Below are 19267 nucleotides of genomic sequence, written 5' to 3'. Positions count from 1 at the left end.
TGAGAAGAGCGCTTGGAATCGTATGTTTCGGCTCCAGCTTTTACTTTTGCAGTTTGTTTTGTGGCCGGCTTGATGTGGGCCTCTGGAGGGTGAGCAGTAACGTGCTAATAATAGGCCTTTTGAGCTCTTTCTGTGTGCCTGGTACTGTACTAAACACAACGTTTCTTATTTTAATTCTCACACTATCCCTGTAAGGTAGCTACAGTTAGTAAAGTGTCGAGGTTAGAGGACTAGGGAGTGTAGAGATACAACTCCAATCTGGACACTGAATCACGATGTTTTAAAGCCACCAATCTTTTTAAAATTTTATTTACTAGATAGCAACATTTTGATTATACTCAAGAGACATCAGGTTGCAGTCTATATAAGGAAACGAAATTAAGTCCCAGGGACAAACAATTTAACCATTGTCCAGAAATAAAAGATTAGTAACTAAAAGGGAGACTTATGTAGAATCAGTATAGTCTCCTAAGGCAATGCTCCCATCAAGGAAAAACGTAGTTCCAAACCATTAAGCCTGGATTCTTAACGTGACGTTCCCGGAATCAATTTTCACGAATTCTGAAGGGAGCCTGTGAAAAAAGTAATCCTGATCCGGTAGCCCTCCTTGAATTTAAAACTGCCCCATCACCATTTAGAATTAATGTGTTTTTCCTTTTTGAAGTAGGTTTGCAATTGTCTGCCTAAACAGCTCGTCTTTAGAGCTGCCCTTATTTGTTTTGCCTGCTCCACCACCACCACGCTAGGGTCATATAATATGCAGGATGTCCAGAAGTCAACAGCTGTTCAGATCTGAAGGTCTGTGGGAGCCCGCCTACCGATGAGGTTGTTTGTCAGCAGCGCTAAATGATTTGGAGGGCAAGCAGTAGAATTGTTGCAGCTCCTGATCAAATCAGATTCTAAGGACAACCGTCCCAAAGAATCAGGAGTGTCTGGAATGTCCAGACAGTCTCCCTGGGAAGGAGGAAGGGTTCTGTTTGTGCCCTCTCTGAAATGGCCCTTGAGGTTTCCTTTAGGAGGTGACGGCCGATTTTCACCTTCTGTAGAGGGACCCCATGTAGCACTAAGCCACCTCCGTTTCCAAGCACAGTTAGCTGGCAGAGAGAAAGCTGTTTGAGGCGACTGTCCCACGTGGTCGTCTGGATCTATAGCAACACCTGAAATAGAACCTTGACCTCTAGAGTAGTGGTTCCTTTTGCTGTCTTTGCCATCCAGTTCTTTCTTTCCCTTTAATGGGTGACCCACTTCTTTTCTAAATATTTTGCGACTGTCTTCATTATTACATGAGCTGATGTGTTGAAGGTGACTACAGGTTGCGCTAAGTGTGCACATCTCATTAGAAAGTACAGTTTCTTGCCCATCCAAAATGCATTTCTCATCATTTCCATTGTGATGGTCAGGATCTGCCTGAAATGCAGGTGAATTTAAACTAGGGCACACTGCTGTGTGTGTTTGCTTTTCCATCAACAAATAATAATCAGGTGCAGGAGAGAGTCTCTTCAGTGAATTTGCAGATGTGCTCTGATATTTGGCAAGATTTTGTTTTGACTTGTTCACAAAGAATTCATTGTGCTCATCCTTCAGTTTGTATCGTCCCCAAAGCCCTCTTTTAATCTTTTTAAAACCTAGGTGGAAAATTTCTAGAATATTTAAGAAAAGTGAAACAGTGGCTATAGACTGCATAAATAACAGGAATATTGTCTTTTCTGTTGGTCTTGAGACAAAACAATCAATTATATTTGGACATGGGTGGCTGTGGCATTTAAATAAAGGTTCTAAATGAAATCCATACAAAAGGTACTGTCCAATCATGAACCCAACCTCTACCACAGAGCGAGTGAAAATGTGTATCACATAAGTGCAAAGCAAGGTCCCCCTGAGTGGGGCTTTGCTTAGTTTCCTTTGTTCCAGCTGACAAAGTTCTTGCTCCAGTCTCCTCCTGTCCCAGGGCATTTCACACTCCACCCCCTTCAGTGCCCCTCTCAGCTGAGCTTTCTTCCTCTGCCTCTCTTTCTCCAGAACTTTCAGTCGGTACAAAGCATGGCCCATATAGACCAGGGATGGTGAAGACACAAATATCACCTGCAAGATCCAGTATCTAATGAGGGAGATGGGAAAGGCCTGGTCATAGCATACATTTCTGCAGCCGGGTTGTTCTGTATTACAGATGAAGCCAGACTGCTCGTCGTTCCAGACATCTTCAGCTGCTACACCCAGAACAAGCATTCGAAATATGAACAGGATAGTGAGCCAGATCTTTCCAATTATGGTGGAGTGGATGTGAACTTCCTCCAGGATGCCTCCAAGGAAATTCCAGTTCCCCATGTTTATTTAGTCAGCCATCTTAGCTCTGAACCCCATCAAATAGGAGGCAGATACATTCTTCCATTCTGAAGGGCATGCTATTTCGTAAAGCGAACCTATGGCCAAAACATGAACAAAGCATCACTCTTTTAGTGTGCTGGTTGCTTTAATTTTTTCCTAGAGATCTGTGATAATCTTATGAAGAATATATTTAAGATACCAGGAATTTTAAGTCACTTATGTTTAGACCTCATACTGCAACAAAGAAGGGGAAAAAAGATACCTGGAGGAGGGGTTGTGTATATTCTGTATGAAGAACAGAACTGTAGATGGGGTGCCTGGCTGGCTCAGTCAGAACAGCATGCGACTCTTGATCTGCGGGTCATGAGTTCAGGCCCCACATTGGGTGTACAGATTACTTAAGTAAATAAAAATTAAAAAAATAATAATAATAGAACTGTAGGATTCCCTACAAGAAAGGAGTCTTGTTATTATTAGCTGAAGCTTACTTACTGTTTTACTTTGTTAAACTGAGAACTTCTGAAGAGGTTCCTAAAACTACTGACATGATCTTATAAGCCTATTTATTAAGATTATATAAAAATTATAGCCAGGGCACCTGGGTGGCTGAGTCAGTTGAGTGTCTGATTCCAGCTCAGGTCATGATCTCACTGTTCATGAGTTCAAGCCCTGCATCGGGCTCTGTGCTGACCACTCAGAGCCTGGAGCCCACTTCAGATCCTATATCTCCCTCCCTCTCTCTCTCTCCTCCTCCCTAGCTCGTATTGTCTCTCTCTTTCTCAAAAATAAATAAACATTAAAATTTTTTTTTAATTATAACCAAAGTCAGTGATTTTTAAATCTCATTTACACACAAAGGAAAATGAACGTGTTTCATTTAACAATTCACTAAGATACAGCATTTAACAAAACCAGAGGAAACGGATCTGGCTCTTGCTATAGGAATTTAGATTTGTTTTTAATCCACATTTAAATGTCTAAATTGCTTTCTGGCAGCTGTTGAGCATTTTCAGAAATCAGAAATTTCAGTAATATTTATGAATATTCATAAAATTCTTAATTATCTATGAAAAATTTTGTACATTTTTATCATCTTAAAATGAACTCCAAAAATTCTCAACTATTTCTGTACTACCAGAATGTTATTAGATAGTTCTTGAAATAAATGGATGGCTGATGTGGTGGTTGTATTATACATACTTTCATTGTAATAATATTTGACATATTTAAGACATATATCTTGCTTTTGAGGAAGGAGCAGGTGGGTAAATCATAATTCAGATGCTTGGATTATCAGATAGTATGTTCCATAGTAAGGTAGATAGATATACTAGGGTATCGAAGAGGAAATATATCCCATGGGAAAGATTAAAAAGAGGGAATGGTTTCATCACTTAGGTTTAAAATATCAGTGTGGTGTCTACTCCTGACACATGTTGCACTGTATGTTAACTAAAATTTAAATAAAATTTTGAAAAAGAAATTAAATTGAAAAATATATATATCAATATATATCCTATATCCCTTGTCTAAAGGGAAATGTTACATACGCAAGTAAAATCCTGGGATACTGTAGCTACACGATATGTTCATCATAAAAATCGTATGAGGTAGATACGTTGTTTCCCCATTTTACAGACGAGGAAACTGAGGCACACCTTAAATTACCCAAGGTCACACAGCTGAAACTGGCATTAAAACTCAATCAGTGTAGGGGTGCCTGGGTGGCTCAGTCAGTTAAGCATCCAACTTCGGCTCAGGTCATGATCTCACAGTTTGTGGGTTAGAGTCCCACGTCAGGCTCTGTGCTGACAGCTCAGAGCCTGGAGCCTGCTTCCCATTCTGTGTCTCCCTCTCTCTCTGCCCCTCCCCTTCTCGTGCTCTGTCTCTGTCTCTCTTTCTCAGAAATAAACATTTAAAAAAAAAATCAGTGCAGCTCTAAAATCAGTTCCTATTCTACTAAACTTATTTTTCCTCTTTGCACTGAAACATCAAGAAATCATCTGTTTTCCCTTAAGTTTATTTAAATTAGGTATGTCAAATAGTGGTAGTTGGGCTTTTTAAACAATTAGTTCAAAAGTCTTTATTTAGTTCCTTTTCTAAAAGCTTCATACAGTTGAAAAGATTCAAAACCATCAATGTTCTAAAATTTAGTTGTATTCCTGAGAAAGAGAAAATTTCTATTTAACTTTATTATGTTAATAATAGTATATTCTTTGATCCAACAATCCAAAACACTTTCAAGTGTAAGAAATTGGTATTATTCGTGTTGTTTATAATACTCACAAATTGAAAATGTCCAAAATAACTATCAATACAAGAAAGACAGCATTGCACTTAATAAATAACAGTACATCCATGGTATGGTACTATGCAACCAATAAAAATGATAAATATATACTAATATAAAAAGACATTTGATAAATTGTTTCAGTTTATAAAATAGAACAGTATGACCCCATAATTATATATTTTTTATAGGTAGAGATGCGTCCAAAAAAGCCCAGAAGGATATTCATTGAGATATTAACTATGATTATCTCTGGATGGTGTGATTACAATTAACTTAATTTTTTGTAATATGTATTTTAGTTTGTTTTTACCATGAGCACTTTTATAATCACACACACAAAAAAATGTTTTTCTTCTCCTTAAGGGACAAGAGCATAATATTTCCTGAAAGAAGGAGCAGTAAATTATTCAGCTACAAATCTTAGGTTCTGAAGCTTTCATAACAAATGACATGAATACTAGTCTACATAGATTCAATCCCATAGAACCCAAAAGCAAAAAATAAAAACATTTCAAACAACTCTTTCTTAATTTGCTAAAACAGAGATTAACACAAACCTGTTTAGATAAATCTGAGAAGCAAATCATGCTTATTCTCTGAATGTGCCCCCCTTTGCAGGTGTAGAGAGGTTCAGTTCAGCGCACTGAGTCAGCCATCAGCTAAGATCCTTTTGTGCTCCTCCTTCTAAGTTGGCTACATCCAATAGAACTTTTGCAGTGATGTTGAAATTAACTCTGCATTGTCCAATAAGGTAGCCACTAGCTATGTATAGTCACCGGGCACTTGTGCTGTGTCTGTGTAACACGGGAACTGAATTTTTTATCTTATTTAATTTTAACTAAAATTTAAAAGCTTCATGTGCCTAGTAGCTGCTTTATTGGACAGGACAGATAAAGAATATTTCCAATATTTCCAATAACACAGCAGTTTAGAAGACTACAGTTACGAGCCCCAAATTAAGCTGAATAGGTGGTTCCTCTATAATTCAGAGATGCTAAATTTAGAACACCAGATGTTTGGGTGATTTTGTTTTCCTTTACAGTAGTTTTGCCTCCTGGGGAAATTAGATATCACTGTTTTTGGTTATGTGAACGATGTGGCTGGTACCAAAAAGTCTTTCTGACTAAATAGTAACTTCTTAGTCATCAATCTTAATAATCAATGGGTCATGTCCAATTTCATAGTTAAATGAATTCTGTTTCTCTGTCTAGTTTTCTGTTACATACAGTTACATTTCCATTTAGGTCATTAAAGGTCTCTCTTCAGAGCTAGTGACCTGATGGGTTGGCCATGACAAAGGACTATTTCTTTGCTGGGCTTTTTTTTTTTTTTTTCGTAAGATTTTTTTTGTTTTTAAGTAACCTCTACTCCCTAGCATGGGGCTCAAACTTACAAGCCCAAGATCAAGAGTCACATGGTCTACGAACTGAGCAAGCCAGGTGCTCCTTCCCTGGGCTTCTTTGCCAACTAACACATACTTTTCAGATTAAATGCAACTATTTCATAGGGGAAAAAATTATACATATATATTCATATTTGTATTTATGTATTATATAACTTACATATTATGTGTAATACATAAACTATGCATAAATTATTAATAAACTTGAAAAACACTAAGCCTCACTAGTAGTCAAATACAAATTTAAATGAAGTATTTCTTTAACTATCAAAAGTGCAAATTTTTTTAGACATTGGCTGTTTCATCTTAATGTTTTATTTTAGAGAGAGAGAGGGAGCGAGTGAGAGAGAACATAAGCAGGGTCGGGGCAGAGAGAGAGGGAGACACAGGATTCAAAGCGGGCTCTGGGCTGACGTCTTTTTCAAAGACATACCTGCTCTTGGCACAAGTGTAAGGAATCTGTTACTATCATATACTGTCAACAAATGGATGCAGCTACTTAAAAGGCAGTTTTTTGTTGGTTTTTTGTTTGTCATTGTTGTTGTTTTAAGTAGGCTCCATGTTAAACGCAGGGCTTGAACTCAACAAACCTAAGATCAAGGCCTGAGCTGAGTTCTCAAAATAAATAAATAAACTTAAAAAAAAAAAAAAAAAAAGACCTGAGCTGAGTTCAAGAGTCGGACGCTCAACCAACTGAGCCACCCAGGTGTCCCCAAAATCTATCAAAATTAACATAGCATTTCTGCTTCTGGATGTTCAAAATATTCACTCAGCAAACATACTCAAAGACACACTGCGTGTACTAGGAAGGTCACATAGCACTGTAGACAATAGTACAAAAGCAGCAACAACTTCAATGTCCAGTAGAGACGTGGTTAAATAGCTACAGTACAACTTTCTCACTCAGCAACTCCGAGAATAGGGTCCCTATGTCACATTGTAAAGCAAGTGACCGAACAATCCATGTAGTATAATCTCATTTATCTTGTTAAAACATACATTTCATATGTATATTTAATTAGCTAAAACAGAGAGATTAACCCAAAGCTTAGTTGAGGTAAATCCGAGAAGCAAATTCTCCTTCGAAGTTCGATCACAGTCATCTTCAACTTGTTTTGTGAACTTGTCCCTTTGGGGGTACAGAGCAGATTCAGTGCCATTCAGCGCAGTGAGTGATTAGGCATCAACGAAATCCTTTCTGCACACTCTGGACAGAAAAAGGTCTGCAAGAATACACACCCAGCTGTTGACATCGGTCACCACCAAGGGAAAAGAGCAGGGTTTGGGACGGGAAGATAAAAGGGACTCTTATCTTTTAAGTTCTTGTTCGAATCTTTGTTTAAGCAAAAACACATGCATATTCTCACGCTCAAAGAATATGTTTTTAACAAATCTCAGATCCGTTTTTCTCAAAATGTTGAACTACTTTTCTCAATATAAGTAAGTATGGATGCTCCTTTCAGAATATAGCAACGTGTTTAGCTAGTTGTTTATAAATAAGACATGTTGGGGCACCCAGGTAGCTCGGTCGGTTAAGTGTCCAGCTTCGGCTCAGGTCATGATCTCGCAGTTGGTGGGTTCAAAGGTTCATGGCCCACGTCAGGCTCTGTGCTGACAGCTCAGAGCCTGGAGCCTGCTTCATATTCTGTGTCTCCCTCTCTCTCTGCCCCTCTCCTGCTCACCTCTGTCTCTCAAAAATAAACATTTTTTTTAAATTTTAATAAATAAATAAAGGAACAGGTCAATGATGAAAGAAAAAAACATGTATTCCCTGTGTTCAGGTGGCCCCAAACTACCATTTTGGAAAGAGAATGGCCAACATTCCAGGTTCTATAATAGGAAAGGAGACAGGCTACTCAGCTTTCAGACATGACATTTTACCTTTTGTAAATAAATTCTGCCCACTCCCAGGAAAGCCACCAGCCGTGGAAAGGATGAAAATATCTTATGGGTGAGAACACCAAAGTCCAGGTATCCAGTGTGCACGAGAAAGCTAGTTCTAGGTCCCTTGGGATCCTAGACATACTTCTAGAATCTTAAACTAGCAGTCCGGGAAATTTTCAGTCTTCTTTTATAAGGTATTTCTACCATTCATGGGGTGCTCTCAGTAATGTTTGTTCGTATACTCCAAGATACTCTCAACTTTAAGTGTTTGGGGAACACAGCATCATTAGACCAGTAAGGAAGGATAGTATGGGCTTTTGAGTCATTACCAACCTTTAAATCCTGCTCCCTCCTAGACAAGTTACTTGATTTTTTTTTTTTTTTTAATGAGTTTCCATGTCCTCCTCTCTAGATGCAGAGTAATAGCCACCTTTCTGGGTTGTTGAAAAGATTAGCAATAATGTATATAAAGCACCTCATCCACCCCAAAGGTGATTGAAAGTGATTATCAATAGTCTGGCACAGGTACGAAAAGTTTTTATTATCAGCACAGTACAGTATTTGTGGATTATATCAAGCAGTCTCTACAACATATCCTCCAAGGAGACCAAGTCTCTTTTAGAGGATACATACAATGCACACCGCATGTCTGGAAAGAGCCAACCCCTGCTTTTTCTGTCCCTCCCCTTTTCTCTCTTCCTTTTCCCTCCCTCTGCATTCAGAAGCCCCTTCCCTGACCCTGATTCCTTTGTAAACAGTCTTTGCAACTGATGACTTGAATCATGTTTTGACCTCTTTATAAAATTGTTAGCATTTGCAAGGACTTCTCTGTCTCTTCGTAGACTTCAGTTTTTTTTCCCAGATAGCTCTTTTCATTATTTGGCTTAGACTAGAGGCAGGTCAGTTTGCTGGGGACAGGAAAATGTTGAAAAACACAGCAAATAAGACACACGCTGAATAAGCTGCAATTGCTATCCAAAATCTTGGGTCCTTCAGCAGTGCCTTATCAAAGCAGCTAAACACAGTGTAACCTATGGACATTCCAGCGAATCCACCCGCAATGTGGGCTGCAAAAGACACCTTGGGAGGAAGGGGGAAGAAATGGAAATAAGAACATGCTAACTGCATATTTCAATTGCATCTCTAAAAAAACAAGTACCGTCAGAGTCAAACAAGAGCCTTAAAAGCCTGAGGAACAAGGCAGTGAGGCAAAAGAGACACAAAGCTGCATGTGCAAAGAGATGTTCTAAAAACATACAAAGCTAAACATGTTATTTCATCAACTCCGAGTACACAAGAGAGCCGTGTTTCTCATTCTCTATCATCATCGCACTGGGGATGGTTCCACATAATCCCGAGAGAATGTGTTGCATTGCCACAAGGGATCTCTGTGGGAGCGCTGTCTGACCCCACATAAATGGAATGTCAGAATGAGAACATAGATAATATACACACAAATATGCAAACAAACTACCAAATTCAAAGACTAATCACCACGAAACTGGAAATCTGTCAGTTTTCTTTGTATTGCAAATTCATCCAGACCCAAATTTTCTTTGCTGTTTTCAATCTGCTTTTTATTCTCTAGGGTCAGTAAAATCCCTTCTCTCCTGTTTTGCTACCAATAGCCACCAGTAGGTCAGGTGCAGGGAAGCAGAGCCGACGTCAGGGCTCTGAGACAGTTAAGTGAAAAGGACAATCCAAAAGTCTTCAGGAATTTGCTTAACTTCCAAATGGAAATTTGCCTGCCCTAAGTCATAGACTTGTTGTCCCCATTTGCTGACCCTTTTAAGCTACTGATAAACAATTTTCACTTAAATAAGTTGGTGGCGCCTGGGTGGCTCAGCCAGTTGAGCGTATGACTCCTGATTTCGGCTCAGGTCATGATCTCACGAGTTCGTGAGATGAAACCCCGAGTCGGGCTCTGCGCTGACAACATGGAGCCTGCGTGGGATTCTCTCTCTCTCTCTCTCTCTCTCTCTCTCTCTCTCTCCACCGCTCCTCCCTCTCAAAATAAACTTAATAATAATAATAAACTGAACTCACCGGTGACCCATTTGCAGGGACAAAGAACCTTCTGTAGAGAGCAAATCCCATATCCGACACAACTAGAAAGAAAAAAAACCTGGTGAAGCCCCCGAATCGCCACAACGGTGCACCAGATGTTTTTGATTCCTTTCTGACAATGGTAGCTGCTAACATATATGGAGACTTACTCTGTGCCAGGTGCTGTAGTAAGAACCTTATGAGTATTCATTCACTAATCCTCACAACAACGCTAGGAAATAAGTATATCACTATCCCATTTTACAGATGTATTCATCCAACAAGTATTTATTGGTTATCTTCTCTGTGCCAGAGAAGGTGATAGAGATACTGCAGTGAACAGCCCTGCTTCATGGAGCTGACAGTCTCGCGGGGGAGGCACACAAATAAGTAAAACACACAATACATCAAATGGTGGTAAGGGATATAGAGAAAATGCAATGAGAGGAAGGAGGATTAGGAATGCTGGGAGTAGGGTGTAATTTTTAATAGAGTCGGGGACAATCTCACTGAGAATATGACATTTGAGGGAGATAAGAGAGCAAGCCGTGCTGACATCTGAAATAAGAGTCTTCCAGGCAGAGGGAAGAGCAGGTGCAAAGTCCCTGAGGCAGGAAATGTGCCTGGGGTGCTGGAGGAATCCCAAAACAGAGTTGCTGGCTGGATGGGTGGTTTTCAAAGCATGATTCCCTGCCCCTCCAAGCATTAACATTCACCTGGGAACTTACTAAACATTGAAATTCTCAGGCCCACCCCCAGCCTTATTGAACCAGAAACTCTGAAGATGAGGCTCAGAAATCTGTTTTAACAAGATCTCCAGGTGATTCTAGACTACAGTTTGGGATAAAATTATAGGTGAGGGGCGGGGGACCAATCATGGAAGGGCTTTAAGGAGCCAGTGTAAGGGCTTTGACTCCAAGTGGTAGGAAACCTTTGAAAGCCTTTGAGCACAGTAGTGATATGATCCGACTTACGCTTTTAAAAGATCATTCTGGCTGCTATATAGGAAAGAGCGTAAAGGAGCAAGGCCAGGGGCAGGAAGACCACCTAGATTATTGATATTGCTGCAATCCAAGTGAGGAATTACCGTGGCATCTTATACATAAGGAAACAAAAACACAGAGGGTAAGTGCTTGTCCAAGGCCACACAGCTCAGGGGCAAGGGCAGGATTTGAACCTTAAGAAATCTGTCTATGGAGGGGCGCCTGGGTGGCTCAGTCGGTTGAGCGTCCGACTTCAGCTCAGGTCATGATCTCGCGGTTTGTGAGTTCAAGCCCTGCGTCGGGCTCTGTGCTGACAGCTCAGAGCCTGGAGCCTACTTCGGATTCTGTGTCTGCCCCTCCCCTGCTCATGCTCTGTGTATGTGTGTCTCTCTCTCAATAATAAATAAACGTTAAAAAAAAAAAGAAGTCTGGCTATGGAGGCTTGCCTCTCACCCACCGCACCAACTGCCTCTAAGAACCACCAGGCCAAGAAAGGAAATGAGTCCACATTCTCCAGTGGAACAGTGAGAGCCCAGAACTTAGACATTCTTCAAATAAGTCAGATCCATGATGCAAAAAGAGCTCCTGGGGTTTCTTGGCCTAGAAGTCCACCCTCCATGTGCCCTGCACTTGGAAACATCTCATGCAGCTGTCACATTCCACACCCCAACTCCCTGTGCTCCACTTAGTGAACCACTGTGTCCTCGGAGATGGAAAGACCCAGTCCTTGCCTTTGGGAAAATAGCATCAGGACCATGTGTTCTGCCCAGTTCCCCTTTCAATACCGTATTGATCAGCGTTCAAGTGACTAGACAGGAATTGAGGTCGAGGAAGTATTCAATTTAACTATAAATGACTAGTACACATAAATGCTGGTTAAATGTGGCTGTGTCCTATTTTCAATCATTTGAATTTCTTAATCCAGTATAAATAACAGAGATAGAACTAGAAAAGTGGAAGAAAACCACTGGAGGAGGAGGTAACAACTGGAAACAGTTCCTCTGGTCTAGTCTTGCACAGTGGGAGGCCTCTTTTCAAAAAGCTTTTGTAACCCTCAGCATGTCAGTTTCTCCAATCTATTTCTCTCTGATCATGTCCTTCCTGCAGATCTCTGCCTAGCTCTTTCTGCTTCCTAGGGGAGTTTGCTTCTGCCTTGCTGCAGTCTCTACACTGAGACATGTCTTCCCACCTGAAAAGAAGCCCCTATTCCAATAAACCAAGTTATTGTCCTTGCTAAAAGTTTGTCGCTAATTTTAAGAGAGTTGCCTTTATGCGGATTTTTTTGAAGAGTGAAAATGTGAGCTTTCTTTTTTCCAAAGGTTAGCTCAGTTGCTTTGTTAGAAGACATATCCAACAAATAATGCTTCAGGAAAGAAGGTCCTCAAGGCCAGGCCAACTGTCCTTCACGGTTAAGAATAATATTTACCATTTTTTAAACATTTTGTTTTAAAACTATACATTTCGCAAGGAAACAGGTTTAAAATAAAACTGTACTTGTGTGTTGTTAATCTGGCGTGTGTTAACTTTTCTCATCTTTAATAGTAGGCAAACCAGGCGGAAGAATCTTTAGAAATGAAGCGTGCCAGGAGGTAGGGAAGGCTAACATTAGCGGCTCTTACCTCCTCTGTAAGATAAAGAAGCCGCTTTATTACTTCCCTCGGGAATGACAAAATGTTACATAAACTATTTTTGGAGATTCCCTGTGCATGAGGAAAGGGTTTTTACTCCAACATTGAAGAGTATTAAAACCATTTCCCCATCAAGGGTTTGAGGCTCATTTTACAAAAGTCATTCATAATTACCTAAAAGAAACAGACTGAAACCCAGGTAACCTGTGTGTAGCAACATTTTTTTTTTTTTTTTTTTTTTTGGTCACAGGACTTGTCCCTTGGTCCTGATAGTGACGCTCAACAGCTCAGGTGACCGCTCTGCTCCACGGCAACTCTCCTCACTGACCCCAGGCGCTCACTCTCCTTTCTGTGCTCACAACTTTACCTCACATTTTCAGCTTCCCACGGACAAAAATAGTATAGAGAGTATGTATAAGCTATAAACAAGTCACTTATCTTCTCCCAGGATGAAATACTGTTTTTACAGCTAAACTGTCCGTAAACTGGATTTAGTCTCTTTCCTCAGAGGTAGTTGGCCCTGTTCCCAGCAATGTGGATAATTGAACTTGATACCAATTAGCAGAACCATTTTTGCTTACCATGGGGACGGCCCAGATCTTGGGTTTTATCAAGCGTCACCTCCGTGTTGGCCATCAAGTATGAGCCTACAGTCCGACCCCCGGGTCTGCCTTCTCCCCACACCCTCTGTGCGGCTCCGGCTTCAGCTGGAGCAGGTTCAGAGACACAAGGCCCCAGCTCGCCTTGGCTCCCTTTGTCTTCGACCCAGTGTGTCCCCGCCACCACCCAAGATCCCCCCTGACGTTCAGACCCAGCTAAAATTTCAACCTCCACTCCAGACTGAGCACTCTTCCTAAATTTTTTCAGCATGTAATTCTCTACTGTAATTCTTGGAGATTTCCAAAGCCACATCCGCCGTCCTGCTAGTTCCCTGACCTCTCAAATCCTTCACCCCCTGCTTCTGTCTTCAGCCCTCAGCCAGCACCCCATGCTTGGATCCTAGATCTGTTTGGGGTTTTTTGTTTGTTTTTAATCTGAGAATTTAGAAATTGAAGAAAAAATAGATTAGGTCAGTGGTTTTCAAGCTCAGACAAGATCATATACAGAATCCAATGTACGAATGAGAAAAATCCAGAATATAAAACAGGAAGTTATTGTGGTTGAAGTAGACAAAATATCTGACTCTCTTGACTTCCCCCACTCCAGAAAGAAACAAAAAAGCAAAACCTCATTACCGAGGCACCTCTAAAAACCACCCATGAAGCTCTGTGAAAACTCCTCCATTTACCTTTCTGCTTAAGGCTAGGGAGCCACAATTCTTTGTCACTCCTTGCCAGTGTTTAGGAAGCCTGAGGCCTCCTGGAGGGCAAACCAATAAAATGGAAGGTGCGAGGTGTTCACAAAACAAACTTACTTATGAGGATGATGATCAGGAGTCTGACAATTCCAAAGGCAGGGATCATTTCTCGAAAATTCTTGCAAAGAGATAAATAATAACAGTCATAATACGAGCTATCTGTTGGCAAGTGAAACCCCAACTGTGCTCTCTCTTCATCTACTTTTTTGTTTAAAGTTTCAGTGTCCAGTATTTACAAAATAAAGAAACGCGGCAACAGCCCAGTTTTCAAACGCATTTGGGAAGTACAAGGGTGGTGCCCTTTGGAGAACAAAATGAAGCATGATATTTAACTCTGTGATATAAACTACACATAACTGAATTAGCAGGAAATAATCTAAATATAAATAATATGAAATCAACACTTAACATGTCATAGTTAGAGAGATGATTGATAGATGTCAAACTAAGTCTGAGAAAATATGATTTTTTTTGTTAATATACATTCGATGCTTTATCCTCTTTCCAAATAGGGGCTAGCTAAGGGTCAACTAAACTTTGAGTATTACCTTAATTTTTTTAGATAATTTCCCCCAAATTTAAAATATTGGTTAAAAAAAATAAAGTTTTAGCTTTGAAAAATCTCAATCTAGGGGCGCCTGGGTGGCTCAGTCGGTTGAGCGGCCGACTTCGGCTCAGGTCACGATCTCACGGTCCGTGAGTTCGAGCCCTGCGTCGGGCTCTGTGCTGACAGCTCGGAGCCTGGAGCCTGTTTAGGATTCTGTGTCTCCCTCTTTCTGACCCTCCCCCGTTCATGCTCTGTCTCAAAAATAAATAAACGTTAAAAAAAATTAAAAAAAAAAAAAGAAAGAGAAAAATCTCAATCCAGTTTACAGTATCCTCCTGTGTTACCAAATAACTGCTGAGTCAGAAAGATATCTCCATTTTTGGGGCGCCTGGGTGGCTCAGTCGATTGAGCGACCGACCGGCTAAGGCCATGATCTCACAGTTCATGGGTTCGAGCCCCGCGTCAGGCTCCGTGCTGACAGCTCAGAGCCTGGAGCCTGCTTCTGCTTCTGTGTCTCCCTCTCTCTCTGCCTCTCCCCCACTCATGCTCTGTCTCTCTCTGCCTCAGAAATAAACATTTAAAACAATTAAAAAAAAAGATATCTCCACTTTAAAATTTATTGAGTTACATCTCCCTTCCCTTTCAAGTTATTAATTCTCTTCCTGAAGAGTAAAGATAGTGAAATACCCATGTTTATTCTAAATCAATTATTTTCAAACTGTTGGGGTCACAACCTACAGTAGGAAACAATTTGCATAAAAATCCAGGACACATATAAATCAAACAGTATTACATGTGCTATAAACTGAATTTTTTAAATTATTTCATTTACTTTTTTATTTTTTTTCCAAGTAGGCTCCATCCCCAGCATGAGGCTTGAACTCATGACCCTAAGATTGAGAATTGCACGCTTTACCAACTGAGCCAGCCAGGTGCCCCTCTTTTTGTTTAATTTTTGGTCACAATCCCTGAAACTATGTTCAAACCACTAATGGGATTGCAATCCAAAGTTTGAAAAACACTTTTCTAAATGACATATTTTTGGAATAGTTTTATAACTGCTTCATATTTTTCCTCCTAGAGTATTTTTAAAGTATACCTATGTGGTTAACGGGTTAACAACTAATCAGGATTTAACACTAGGCTGAGGCTGTTTTGACAAAGTGGTTGGCAGGGCGCCTTGGTCGCTTAGTTGGCTGAGTGTCCGACTCTTGATTTCGGCTCAGGTCATGATCCCACGGTTGTTGGATAGAGCCCTGGGTTGGGCTCCACATTGAACATGAAGCCTGCTTAAAATTCTCTTTCTGCCTCTCTCTTTGTCCCTCTCTCCTCCCTCCCTGCTCGCTCTCTCTCTCTCTCTCTCTCTCACAAAATAAATAAATAAATAAATAAATAAATAAAAGTGGTTGGCATTCACACATACTATACCACGGGAGTATAACATGGTATGCCAACTTTGGAGGGCAAGTTAGCATTTATCTATGAAAATGTAAAGCCTTCATCCAATAAATCCACTTCTAGGAATTTATCCTAAAAAAAAAAATCACAAATACAAAGAGATAAATGTAAGAGAACATTCTTACAGCATTATCTACAAGTGTGAGAAGCTAGTCACCTCAATTTTTTTTTTTTTCAGTGAAGGATTAAATCAGGATACAGCTATACAGTGTGCTTTGGAGCCCTTGAACAGACTGCAGTGGATTTCTGTGTACTGATATGGGTAGATGGGGCCAAGATAATTCTACATTAAGATGTACAACAGTATCTTTACGAGTTGGTCCATTTTGGTAGTCTTAATTTTGGCAGGATTTTGAATACAGACAGAAAAAGGTTTGAGGGGTGCCTGGGTGGCTCAGTCAGTTAAGCATCCAACTTCAGCTCAGGTCATGAGATCAAGCCCCACATGCTGACAGCACAGAGCCCACTTCGGATCCTCTGTTTCCCCATCTCTGCTCTTCTCCCACCCCTCCCTCCAAAATAAACATTAAAAAAAGAAAAGAAAAAGGTCTGAAAGGAGGTATATGAAACCGTTAACAGATACCGTATTAGAGATTTCGACTTTCTATTTTTCAATTAATTTTTTTTTTTTTTTTTTTTTTTTTTTAGTATTCGTCATTTTTGAGGTCAGGAAATAAAAATAAAGATGAAAGATGAAAGAAAAATTCTGGTGCCAAGAAGGAAGATAAGTGCTCCGCGAATATTGATAAATGAAGATACCATGATTCCCAAATACCAGTTATCGTTTAAAAGAAAAAAGTCCAGGGGCGCCTGGGTGGCGCAGTCGGTTAAGCGTCCGACTTCGGCCAGGTCACGATCTCGCGGTCCGTGAGTTCGAGCCCCGCGTCAGGCTCTGGGCTGATGGCTCGGAGCCTGGAGCCTGTTTCCGATTCTGTGTCTCCCTCTCTCTCTGCCCCTCCCCCGTTTCATGCTCTGTCTCTCTCTGTCCCAAAAAAAATAAATAAATGTTGAAAAAAAAAATTAAAAAATAAATAAATAAAAGAAAAAAGTCCATAGATTCCATTCCCAAAGTTCTTACCACTAGAACATTCATAAAATAGCCTCCCATCAGAGCATAGACTCCTCCTGAAGCACCCACAAGATATCTGAGTGGGTCGAAAATGGAGCTGGCAAGGGACCCTAAAGAAAGAAAAACATAAAGGATCAGACATAACCGTAAGAATCATGAAAAACAAATCTATAATGTAGAAGTTGGGACGTTTGGACCATTACCATATTAACAAGCAACACATTTATTCTGTTTGTCCCTTCCATACTATAAAGGTATAGACGTGTGGGCTAACTACCTCCATTTTTTCTGAAATATTAAACAACATGAAGACAGAATAACAAGAACAAAAAGCACAGACTCTGGCGCTCTGGAGCCAGAATTACCAGCTGTGTGACTTGAGCGAGTTTCTTAACCTCTCTGCGCCTTCGTTTCCCTAAAAAATGGAGATATTAATAGAACTTACCTCAATGCATTGTCGGGGAAGTAAATTAGTTGATGTAAACACTGCGTGACGTGTTATGTACTTATTAGTTATTGTTTCAAAATATTGCATACCTTTAGCCAAAACTATCAAAATACCTGAGACATTCCAACATTTTTTAAAATGTTTGTTTACTTTTGAGAGAGAGAGAGAGAGTGAGAGAGAGAGAGAAAACAAGAGGAGCAGAGAGAGAAGGGAACAAGCTCTGCCCTGACAGCAGGGAGCCTGGTGCAGGGCCCAAACTCATGACCCCAGAGGTCATGCCATGAGCAGAAGTCGGACACTCAACCGACTGAGACTCCCAGGCTCCCCGATATTCCAACATTTTGTTATCTAATGGCTAGCTTTCTCATGGAGTCAAGATGTGGCCTCGGAACCCTTCTCAACACAGCATTCAATCAGATCCACCAAGAAAGATGAAACTGTTTACTAACCCAAATAAGACTTTAAAACCACTTTATGCAAACTTTAAGATGTTCTCTCTGTACCGCTCGGTTCTACTACTCGATTTTTTGCTTTGAAGACCCTCCTTCATTCCTTAGGATACTATGTAATACCTACTTCGTGCAAGAAAGACAAAGTGGCCTTAGGAATCCTACAAACAGGGGAGTAAACAATTACCATAGGATGCAGAATAAAACAACTACTGTGATTTCTTAAATGTAATGAATTTGCTATGGAAGCACTTAGGAAGGAATGATTTTTTCAGCAGAGGTGTGGAGGCCCTGGCACTCTGAGAAGGAAGAGATAACATTTTGGTTAAACTCTAAAATATCTTTGGGGAGCCTGGGTGGTTCAGTCGGTTAAGCACCGACTTCGGCTCAGGGCATGATGTCACTGTTTGGAAGTTCGAGCCCCACGTCAGGCTCTGTGCTGACAGCTCAGAGCCTGGAGCTTGCTTCAGTTTCTGTGTCTCCCTCTCTCTCTGTCCCTACCCTGCTAGCATTCTGTCCCTCTCTCTCTCTCTCTCAAAAATGAATAAATGTTAAAAAAAATTAAAAAAAAAAACAACCTAAAATACCTTTAAGATTTGGAAGGAAAACAAAGGAGGAGAAAATATTCAGAACTTAGGGAACTGGAAAAGCAAAGGCATAGAAACAAAGGTATATGGATGACTAAAGATCATTGAGTCCAGTAGGGTTAGGGCAGTGGTCCTCAAATGTTAACCTTCAGACTAGGATTGGAGTGATTGCATCTTAATCACATGAGTAATTTATTTTTAAAATACAGATACAGGGCACCTGGGTGGCTCAGTTGGTTGAGCGTCAGACTTCTGGCATAATCTCGCAGTTAGTGAGTTACAGCCCTGCATCAGGCTCACTGCTGTCAGGGCAGAGCCCACTTCAGATCCTCTGCCCCGCCACCACCACCACCCCCGCTCATGCTCTCTCTCAAAAAATAAAATAAAATAAAATACAGATACAGGGGTGCCGGGGTGGCTCAACTTGTTACACGACCTACTTCAGCTCAAGTCATGATCTTATGGTTCGTGGGTTCGAGCCTCATATTGGGCTCTGGGCTGGTGGCACAGAGCCTGCTCTCTCTCTCTCTCTCTCTGCCCATCCCCCACTCAGTCACTCTCTCTCTGTCAAAATAAGTAAACTTTGAAAAAATAAATAAAATAAAATACAGATACAAATGTCCACTTCTGGCCATGATGGAGTAACAAGGATAAGATTTTCTCTCCTGCTTGAAACAGCTAAAAGCACTGGACAAAATGAAACAGTGATCTCCAAAATATTGGACATCAGATGAGAAAGGACAGTAAACCCTCAGAGGCAAGAAATAAATGAGGTGAATTTTCCGATCGCC

The 19267-nt window shown here is 40.6% G+C and overlaps 2 protein-coding genes across 4 annotated transcripts in view; both read right to left on the bottom strand.

Moving 5' to 3' along the window:
• Positions 1-250: 250 nt before the first annotated feature.
• Positions 251-17078, bottom strand: GJA9 (gap junction protein alpha 9). Of its 3 annotated transcripts, XM_047083313.1 has the most exons (3): positions 17002-17017; positions 13976-14036; positions 251-2420 (listed from the first exon to the last, which is right to left on the bottom strand). In XM_047083313.1, the coding sequence occupies exon 3, from the start codon at positions 2323-2325 to the stop codon at positions 787-789; it is 1539 nt and encodes a 512-aa protein (XP_046939269.1). In that variant the 5' UTR covers positions 2326-2420; positions 13976-14036; positions 17002-17017; the 3' UTR covers positions 251-786. The 3 variants fall into 3 exon arrangements, with proteins under 3 accessions (XP_046939269.1, XP_046939270.1, XP_046939271.1); XM_047083314.1 differs by lacking the exon at positions 13976-14036 and having other exon boundaries at positions 17002-17078; XM_047083315.1 differs by lacking the exons at positions 13976-14036; positions 17002-17017 and adding an exon at positions 2588-2603.
• RHBDL2 (rhomboid like 2) overlaps positions 8426-19267 on the bottom strand; it is a 29783-nt gene continuing 18941 nt past the window's right edge. The window contains exons 4-7 of the mRNA XM_047083316.1: positions 17002-17102; positions 13976-14036; positions 9951-10012; positions 8426-8984 (exon numbers count right to left, since the gene is read on the bottom strand). Of these exons, the coding sequence (XP_046939272.1) occupies positions 8805-8984; positions 9951-10012; positions 13976-14036; positions 17002-17102 (404 nt within the window). The 3' untranslated portion in view covers positions 8426-8804. The remainder of the gene's footprint in view (positions 8985-9950; positions 10013-13975; positions 14037-17001; positions 17103-19267) is intronic.

This window comes from Lynx rufus, unplaced genomic scaffold (assembly GCF_022079265.1).
Source record: "Lynx rufus isolate CCGP_SWC_20201006 ecotype Redwood Valley unplaced genomic scaffold, mLynRuf1.p SCAF_2, whole genome shotgun sequence".
In the NCBI taxonomy this organism is placed as follows: Eukaryota; Metazoa; Chordata; class Mammalia; order Carnivora; family Felidae; genus Lynx; species Lynx rufus.
The sequence above is the reverse complement of the archived record's forward strand: the minus strand, read 5'-3'. Positions and strand labels throughout refer to the sequence as shown.

Coding starts and splice junctions, on each gene's coding strand:
- GJA9 (XM_047083314.1), bottom strand. CDS start 2,325: ATGGGGAACTGGAATTTCCTTGGAGGCATCCTGGAGGAAGTTCACATC.